This window comes from Geospiza fortis, unplaced genomic scaffold, assembly GCF_000277835.1.
Source record: "Geospiza fortis unplaced genomic scaffold, GeoFor_1.0 scaffold72, whole genome shotgun sequence".
NCBI lineage: Eukaryota > Metazoa > Chordata > Aves > Passeriformes > Thraupidae > Geospiza > Geospiza fortis.
In genome coordinates, this window is record NW_005054338.1 from 2655828 (window position 1) to 2665067 (window position 9240).

A 9240-nucleotide genomic window follows, 5' to 3' on the forward strand; every position below is an offset into this window, starting at 1 on the left:
TGAAGTAGATAATTATTCTTATTTCTGCCCCTTCTGGATATTGTAAAGCCACATCCATTAAGGAACAATGAGCCTGCTGAAGCTTACCTAGCTGGGTAAAGCTAGGTACAAGCTCCAGTCCTAGTGGTATATAAAAGTGAGATAGTAGGGAACCAAGTCACCCTTACCATAGTGGGAAAGTGCAAATCTCTCTCTTGAGCTTTGTACCTGTGCTTTACTATATAGGGGTCACACCCTCCTGCTTTGGTGCAGCTAGACCAATGCTCCAGGCCTGAAGGGCTTGCACTCCGGTGCCTGAAGAGACATAGGCCAACCTTCCCTCAAGCAGCCCAGTATTCCAAAAGCAATGGCAGGGATTTCCTTCCTTCAGTACTGGGCTATTGTACCAGCTCACTGTCTTTAAACCTGCTTCAAAACAGCCCTGCTGTGAGCTTCTATAGCTGAGCTCTTGGGTTTTTCCAGCAGGATATACACCTACAAGCCCTGGGATGAAGGAGAAGCAGGTCCAGCCCTGCATATTGGAGGACAGGGCAGGTGCACCCTGGGGATAACCTCAAGTAACATTAGACACAAAGAACCTGAGCTATCTGCACTAAGCGGCCTTTACACTCAGCAGAGAGAACCCGGGGTTTCAAGGATGTGGTAGATGCTCTTCCTATGGAAGATGATGAAAACAGCGCAGATGATTCATGCCCCCAGGTGTTTCCCTCCATTGTCTGTGCAGGCAGCCAAGGGGAGTGCAGCTGGCTCCCGCCCTCTAACTCTACCTCCTCCCTCTTCCAGCCAGCAGAGATCCAAGTCGGAGATGCTGTCCCGTAAGAGTTTCTCGGTGGGAGTGCCGGCCGTGTCCATGGACGAGCTGGCGGCCTTTGCCGAGTCCTACGGGCAGCAGCGGCCGCGGCGGGCGGACAGCCAGGAGCTGCGGCGCTTTGAGTGCTCCGAGTCGCACGGTGGGCGCGGCGGGGCCCTGCCCCGCCAGGACAGCTCCATGGAGGAATACTACAGCAAGCGCTGCAGGGCCAGCCGGGAGCCGCTGACAGACTCGGAGCGTGGCTGGTCGTACAGCCCGCCCCGCAGACGCGCCCACGAGGAGAAGCACCTTCCCAGGCTGGTGAGCCGCACGCCCGGAGGGAGCCAAAAATACGATCACTCCTACCTCAGCAGCGTCCTGGAGAGGAAATCCCGGAGCTACGACGAGAGCGGTGACCACTGTGCCACCCCCTCGAAGCTGAGCTCACAGCCCAGCCAGAGGGGAGGCAGCACCTACTACGCCTGGTCACCGCCCTCCACCTACAAAGCCGAGAAGTCGCAGCCGCCGCCGCCGCAGTCGTCGTCCCCCGAGCAGGACGAGGAGGAGGAGGACAGCCTGCCCCCCTACAGCGAGAGGGAGCTGAGCCGAGGCCCTTCCTACAGGGCCAGGGAACAGGCCTACCTCAATGCCTCTGACAAGAAGAGGAAAAAGGACCCCAAGAAAACAGTGAGGCCATGTCTGGTGGTCCTGGTCCAAATAGGCTGAGCGGAGAGCCACCAGGCAGGGGTTACTAACCAGAGTTGATGGGCAAGAGGGTTTTCCAGGAGGGTGACGCCTGGAGTCTGGGTGTCACTCCCTGTGGGAAGGGGGGAAGGAAATGGGGAGGTAGAAAGCCAGAAAGGGTAATAGCTCCTACACAGGAGTCCATGATGGAGGGGAAAGCCAGATGTGCCTGGGACTGGGGAGGTAAGGGATGTCTTTGGCATTTGTGGTCTGGTAATCCAAGGCAGAGGGAGTTTATCTAGAGTTCAGAAGGATTGTGGTAGGGAAGTTACCCAGGCCTTACAGAAATTACAGGGCTTTGCTTTGGCCTTGATACTTGTTAAGGAAGGGTTGAGAGGCTCTTGTTCTTCTGGACTGGGACAGGGCTGGTGGCAGGGGATGATGGAAGGACTTCTTTCTGAAAGGGGTGAGATCACAGACTCCCATGGGTGCGTGGGCCCATGGGGTCCTGTGGGGGCCATTCATGCCAAAGGCATTCCTCACCCAGGATACCAAGCAAGTGCAAAACAACCTGCCACAGCGCAAGCTGCTGAGGACTGATAAGTTCATGGTTGCTGGGGAAGGGGATATTCCCCATCTAACCCAGCTGGGGAAATTGCACCACGAGGGAGATCCTGTCATTAGAGTAGCTTGGCTGTGGAAGAGAGGACTGGATTGTGAGTGGGCAAAGCTATTGCTGTTTAGTTGTGTCTCTGTCAAAGCTTTGTCTGTCCCCTTTGTCTGTTCCAATGGGAGATTTCCTGTTGACATTTAATCTTCTTTCTTTCCTCTCAGAATGATTTCCCAACAAGGATGTCCCTTGTGGTTTGAAGTTGTTGTGGACTTGTCATGTTGATGGGCTGGATATCATGAGGTGACTGCAGTGGAGAAGATGCAGAGCAGCAAGCAAGACATGCCTCTGTGAACCTTTGCAGCCATCAGCCATGGACTGTTTCAATTTTTTGTTTCATCCAGGGGAGCTGAGGCTTTTGTAAGAGACGGACTCCCATGGACAGCACTCGATCTCAGAGGCTCTGGAAGTCTGCCAGGAAAATGAGGCAGGGCTCTCTTTGGCACCCTGTTTTCCAGCGCCCTCCATTCTGCTCTGGATGGCAGCCACGTCCCTACTGCCTCTGCAGCCCTCCCTGCAGCCCTGAACTACAAGTGAGGCTGCCTTTGTGCCTCTTGCCCTGTCCCATGTGCAGAGGGAGGCCTGTGTACCTCTTGATCTCTCTGTCTCCTCAGTTCTCTGTTTGGATCAAAATTGTCTCCATACTTAAAGCCTTTTCTGTATCACCCCTGTGCTGGGAGGAGGCCTTGTTCTTACAACTGCAGACTGCCTCCAGCTGATCAGGCCCTAAATCACGAAAGAAAATCCACATCCTTTCAGACACTTTTTTCAGTAAGAAAACGACTGATGAGATGTTACCTTGATAAGGGCTGAATGGGGAAAGAGACAATTATGAGCTGGTTTGTTCAATATATTTAGTTCTGTTCGTTGTGTGACGAGAGTTGCAGGTGAGATTGATGTATTGTTCTGAAAGTGGGTCAAAGTAGTTTTTACTGTGATGAGAGCATGATTTGTTTCCCCCCTGCCCCCCAACTGTGTTTTGTTTTGATGATGTTGCATTTCCTTGCAGCTCAACTGTGAGCCTGTAGAGCTTCAAGCTGGAGTACCTGCTCCACTGTTTTAAAAGCAGTGCTCTGCTTCCAGCACCACCAGACACCTCTGCCACTCTAGTGAGTGGCCTTTTTTTTCCAAGGAAGCAAAAAGGGGACAGTCTCAATGAGAGTGCAGCTGCAGACCTCCATCCTGTGCCACTGGTATCACTCCTTTCTGGGAATAGTTTCCCAGAAGAAGCTACTACTGAAGAGAGCAGTAACAGCAGTGGGAAAAGAACAAGCACTGTGGATGACTACAAGCTTTGAAAGTCACCCTTTTCACTTAAAACCATTCCATTCACTTTGGTTGGGATGTGGTTTTAGTGGCTGTTGTCTCAGGAATAGCTTTATTTAGAAGTGAGTGCTTCACACCATTTGGAAGCCTGACATTCTGGTTTTCATAGGGTATTATGCAGTCATTTTATGCTAAAATCATCATGTGAGGGAAGACGATTGGAACATTTTAAGGTCCAGTATCTTGATCCCTATTACACCTAGAAACAACATAGTGCCCTGTTGTGTTATGGACATTATCACCCTCTGAAATGATATCTTTGTTGTTCCTCTGGGAATTTGGGAAGCTGTCTGGCCTCAGATGCTCATACTGACAGTACTGATGGTAACACAAGGTATATTAACATCACAGCAGTTCTCCATAAAAATGATAGATTAATTTCTGTGTTACTCCTTTGCCAGATAGTTTACCCACCAGGAATGGTCAGGGGAGAGGAAGAATAATCTCCATAGATTTGATGACAGTTTTCATGTGAGAAGGTGAGTTGATGAAAGGATGGCGTTCTTCTCCCACACTCCTCTAGTCATGACTGTAGTTTTGGAAATCCCAGTCCTGGGTCTTCCTGGCCAGAGAGGGATTAGCCAGCAGGAACATACAATTGTGGAATAGCAGAATTGTTTGTGCAGGAGGTAGCCTTTCAAGATTTCAAGATTTGAAGTTTCAATCCTCTGCCATGGGAAGGGACATCTTCCACATATGAGGTTGCTCAAAGCCCCGTCCAACTGGACCTTCAACACTTTCAGGGATGGGACATTCACAGTTTCTCTGGGCAACCTGTTCCAGTGTGTCACCACCCTCAGAGTAAAGCATTTCTTCCTTGTATCCAATCTAAAATTACCCTCTTTTTCTTGAAAAGCAATGACCTGGTAAAAAGTCCATCTCCAGCTTTCTTGTAGGTCCCTTTAGGCCCTGGAAAGCTCTCTGGTGTCCTCAGAGCCTTCTCTTCTCCAGGTTTAACAGCCTCAGTTCTCAGCCTGTCTTTATAGAAGGGGTATTCCAGCCCCTGTGACCATTTTTGTCTCCCTCTGGACCTGCTCTAACAGGTCCACGTCTTTGTGTGGGTGGCCCCAGAGTTGAACACAGTACTCTGTGTGGGGTCTCAGGAGAATGGAGCAGAGGGAGATTCCACTCCTTGGCCTGCTGGTCACTCATCTGATGCAGCCCAAGATATAGTTGGCTTTCTGGGCTGTGAGAGCATGTGGCTGGCTCATATCCAATCTTCATCCACCACTATAAAATCATGGAATTGTAGAATGGTTTGGAAGAGACCTTAAAGATCATCTAGTTCCCCAAGTCCTTCTGAGGGCTGCCATTCTTCCCCCAGTGTGTACCAATACCAGGGTTTGCCGTGACTCAGATGTACCACCCCACACTTGGTGGTGTTGAACTTCATGAGGTTCTCATGGGCCTGCTCCTCAAGCCTGTCCCAGGGTCACCTCTGGATGGCATCCCTGGCATCATTCAGCTTGGTGTCACCCACAGACTGCTGAGAGGACACTCAGTCTGTGCCATTAATGAAGGTTGAGCAGTGTCAGCCTTGTTGCAGGGACACCACTTGTTACTGATGTCCTTTTGGACAGTGAGCCATTGACTGGTGCTCCAGATGTGGCCATCCAGCCAATTCCTCATCCATCAGGTAGTGTATCCATCAAAGCCATGTCTCTCCAGTTTAGAAACTAAAATGTTGTGTGGGACCATGTCAAGGGCCGGAAGTCAAGGTGCATGACATCAGATGAATTTTCCTTATCCATCAGTGCAGTCACTCTGTCACAGAAGGTCTCCAAGTAAGCAGGTGTGATTTGTCTTGGTGAAGCCATGCCAGCTGTCTTTAATCACTTCTCTCCCATCCATATGTCTTGAAATGGCTTCCAGGAGGATCTTTCAGGGCACAGAGGTGAGGCTGATTGGTCAAGAGTTCCCAGGGCCCTGTTCTTTTATCCCTTTAAAATTGGTCTGATGTTTCCCTTTTACCAGCACTGGGGACCTGACTGCCTGAGTGTCATGACTTTTCAAACAGGGAGAACAACTCAGCAACTGCATTTACCATCTACCTGTATTATGGCTGGAGAGACTAACATTTTAAGTATTTTAATATTTTTTTTACCATTAATTGTGTGTTTTTAGGAAAATCACAGCACAGTTAGCAAGAGGTGGGCAGGTGCCTGCCATCTGAGGTCTCTCAAGCCATGGGAAGTCTACAGAGCTACACTACATGCTGTTTTAAATCAAACATTTCATTCCAGACATATGAGGGTTCTAGTAAGTTGATGTTTTGTTAGCCTGAAAACCTTGGCAACCCCTGTGCCATGAATTTCAAGGCAGCTTAGCCTGCTATTGTTTCCATCACACCCAGGAAACAGTTGACACAGAAATTTGAAAATGCATCTGACTATCCCAAAAAGGGGCCAAACCAGTGGTTTTACAGTCTCTGAATACCTCTATATTTTAGGTCGTACTGAAAGCCTGAGGATTACAATCTTCTCATTTCAGTTTTGTTCTGTCCCTTATCTCAGTCACTGTAGTTTATTTGATCAAGCCCTCAGGAATGAGCTGTGTGAATTAAAAATACAAGTCTTCATTTATTTGAGTCAGTTTTGTTTGTTCAGTGCTGGTACTTTAGGGCATCTGTACACTGTGTGTAAGAAGTTGCCATTTGTGCATCTAGCTTATAAATAAGTAGTTGCAAGCCAATTCTTTTAAGAAACTGTTTTAATTGTACAAACAACTGTTTGTGAGAATTTGGAAACATCTCTTGAATCCAAGTACCTGGAAAAGTACTGAAGATTTTATGACTAGTGATTCTGTGAGTTTTACTAGATGATAAAAGTTTCAGCTGCAGAAAAAAAAAAGAGGTCTTAATTTCCTGAAGTCAGATCTGAGCAGCAGCAACCCCGCACTACAATTTTGGATTCCCTATCTCTCTGTACAAATCTGCAGGAATTTTCAGTTACTGATCATGTCTGTCCTCAGGCCACCTTTATTTGTCCCATTAGAAATGTGTCTGCAGCAGCAGCAGCAAATGGACCAAATCAAGAAGTGAGGAGTGACTATGGAGTGTCTGCACAGCTACACAACCCTCATGACCTGTGACTCCTGCAGCAGGGGAGCAGGGGGCCACAGACGGACAGACAGCTCATGTTTCAGGAGAGGAGTAATGGTTTGTGTCTGTGCCATCTTTCAGAACACCTGCAGAATGCTGGTGCTGGGAAATAATGAGCCTGGTTAATATGGGGTCTTAAATTATAAGTTTTCCAGTGATGAATTTTTATTGCTGGCATAAAATTAAAATCCTTTTCTTACTGGATACGGATGTCTGGGTCATGTCAAGGACACGGAGAGTTTGGTGGTCTTAAAATGGCAGCATCACAACAGTGATTTGCTAAGAAAACGGACAATGAGACAGAATCCTGTAAAAATTTAAAAGAGCCCCTAGAGCAAAAGCAGGATCAAGGTTTAGCAGTAGATTTGGCTGTACTGTCAGCAAAAGTGATCTTGGCTACTGGAGGAAAAAAAAGGTTTTTATATAATGGAATGGGAAAATATCAATGGTAATGACTTTTCATCAATCCCGTTATTCCTTCAAAGTACATTGTAAAAGTTCCAATGGGTGGCTTCAGTGCAAAGATCCTCAGAACACTCCATTTCCACTGAAATGGAAAATTAACAAAATTAGCACTCTGAATACTTAAATTTTTGAGAAACCCTCAACATTTACGAGCTGTAACAGGCAGCCAGAATTGCTCAGGTCTTTGTGCTGGCATATGGTACAGGGGACTGGAGCTGTCACATCCCCACCTTTGTTACTGGAGCTGGGTCAGGGGTGCCCATCAGCAGTGCACCCCAGAGCTGCTGCATCTCTGAGAGATAAAGGACAACTGCTGGGAGAGATCCCTGAGAAGGAGAAATCACAAAACATTTCAGCAGTCAAACCTTGCCACAAACTGTTCCGGGTACATAAATGCAGCACCATGGTGTTTATCATGCCTGGGCTACTCTGAAAATAATTTTAACGATGTGGAGATTGTTGAGAAACTGCACGGAGCTGTCTTTTTCTCCAGGTAGCTTTCACACAAGATGTGGGTGAGGATCCGTTCTTGGTCGCCAGTTACAGGGTTTGGCATATGGAAATAAAGCTAAAGGGGCTTTAGCCCATTTTTTAATGGAGCAAAGTAGAATCCAGGAGCAAAGATGCCTTTGGCATCTATCAGGTGCTGCAGATTTGCCTCTCTAATTCCAGAAACCTCTGTGGTGTAGCATCTCCATCAGGCTTTGCTGGCTGTACATGCTTTCTACAACAGCTGTGATGCTGAAACCACCCTCATGTCACCTGGGGCTCGTAAAGTCCCTTTCTCATTTCCTGGAAGAGCAGAGAAGGTATCTACTGCATAATGTGAAGGAACAGCTATCATTTTGATGTGATCTCAGAAATGCCAGCTGGATTTACCAGCATTAGAAAGAGCAGAAATCTAAAGAATAAAGTTAGCTAATACTAAAGGAAGGAAGCTGCTGTGATTCCCATAGGAATTCTCTTGTGACCTTTATAATTCTTCCTGACGTTCACCCTGCCTGCACAGGGGCTTTGCCAGGGGAAGCCATCACCTCCTCTCCCTTTTGCCTGTCATTTTTTGTCATGCTTGTAATGCCTCTCTGACCCCTCTGCTTTCCTTTGGCTATTTCCAGTCAGCCTTCAGTGTGGTGCCTAGGGGTTCCAATGTAGATGTTTGGATGTAGAATGAGTGGCATTTTGTAAAAAGGCACTTTTACCCCCTATAAAAACAAAAATTACAGAATGCCCACAACAAAACCCCAAGCCCTCCAGATATTCTCTCAAGCTTAAGCAGTGGTGTTACTGGAAACATTTTCAAAATGAAAGCTGAACGTAATTTCAAAATGGGTCAGTATTGTTTCCATCCCCAGGGCAGCTGCAGTCAGAGGCGTGGAGTGCAAAGAGCAGGAGCAAATGCATTCAGGTTTCATTGTCCTTGGTGAGAGCAGTGGCAGAGAGGAGCAGCATTTAATGACTCAGAAAGCAAATGGAGTTCCAAGGTGCTGTTACTTGCAGGTGAGTTAGGAGTGTGAACTAGAAGTTGACAGGTTAGGCTTAAAAGCAAAATTCAGTCTAGGGAAACTTGAGCCTTGGCCCAGGGGTACAATTCTCTTGCTGTTTACAAATGGGCTGGGCTTTTTTCCTGCCTCTGTTGCTGCCTACCACAGCCATTTCCCAGCCATTACACAGGGAATGAGTGGCTTTCTTTGCCGCTGTCATTTTACTCAGATTGTCCTCCCCTGTAATGAACTTTTCAATATGAGGGGGGAAAGGACGTAACAATACTCTATAATGAAAATGTAACACTTTTATAGCTTTTTGGGAGACATCCACATCCCCAATTACCAAGCATTATACGTTTGCCATGCATATAGCATCGAAGTCATTGCCTTTGAGTTGTCACCATGGAGAATAAAGCAGGAAAAGCTCCCACCAATCTGCCTTTTTATTATCCTGCAGGCAAATAATTTGCCCAGTTTTTGCTAAGATATGAGCAGTTTACATGAGTAGTTTTCAACTCATTTTTTTGATTACTGGGCAATAAACCAAATATTTTCCAGTGGAGCAGCAGACCCTATATAAATCTCATACCATTCATAGCATAACATGCAAAAAACATTCTGCCCAGTATTTTTATATAAAAAATCCATGCAGGTAGCCTGTGGAGCCACACTCCTTCAGAGAAAGGATAAACTCCCCTGCTCTTGCAGATGTAAACCTTTT

General features: G+C 47.1%; 1 protein-coding gene across 1 annotated transcript in view; it reads left to right on the plus strand.

Annotated features, from left to right (window-relative positions):
* Nucleotides 1–6319, plus strand: part of ILDR2 (immunoglobulin like domain containing receptor 2) — a 35844-nt gene extending 29525 nt beyond the window's left edge. Inside the window, exons 9-10 of the mRNA XM_031058113.1 lie at nt 784–1477; nt 2309–6319. Of these exons, the coding sequence (XP_030913973.1) occupies nt 784–1477; nt 2309–2344 (730 nt within the window). The 3' untranslated portion in view covers nt 2345–6319. The remainder of the gene's footprint in view (nt 1–783; nt 1478–2308) is intronic.
* Nucleotides 6320–9240: the final 2921 nt, after the last annotated feature.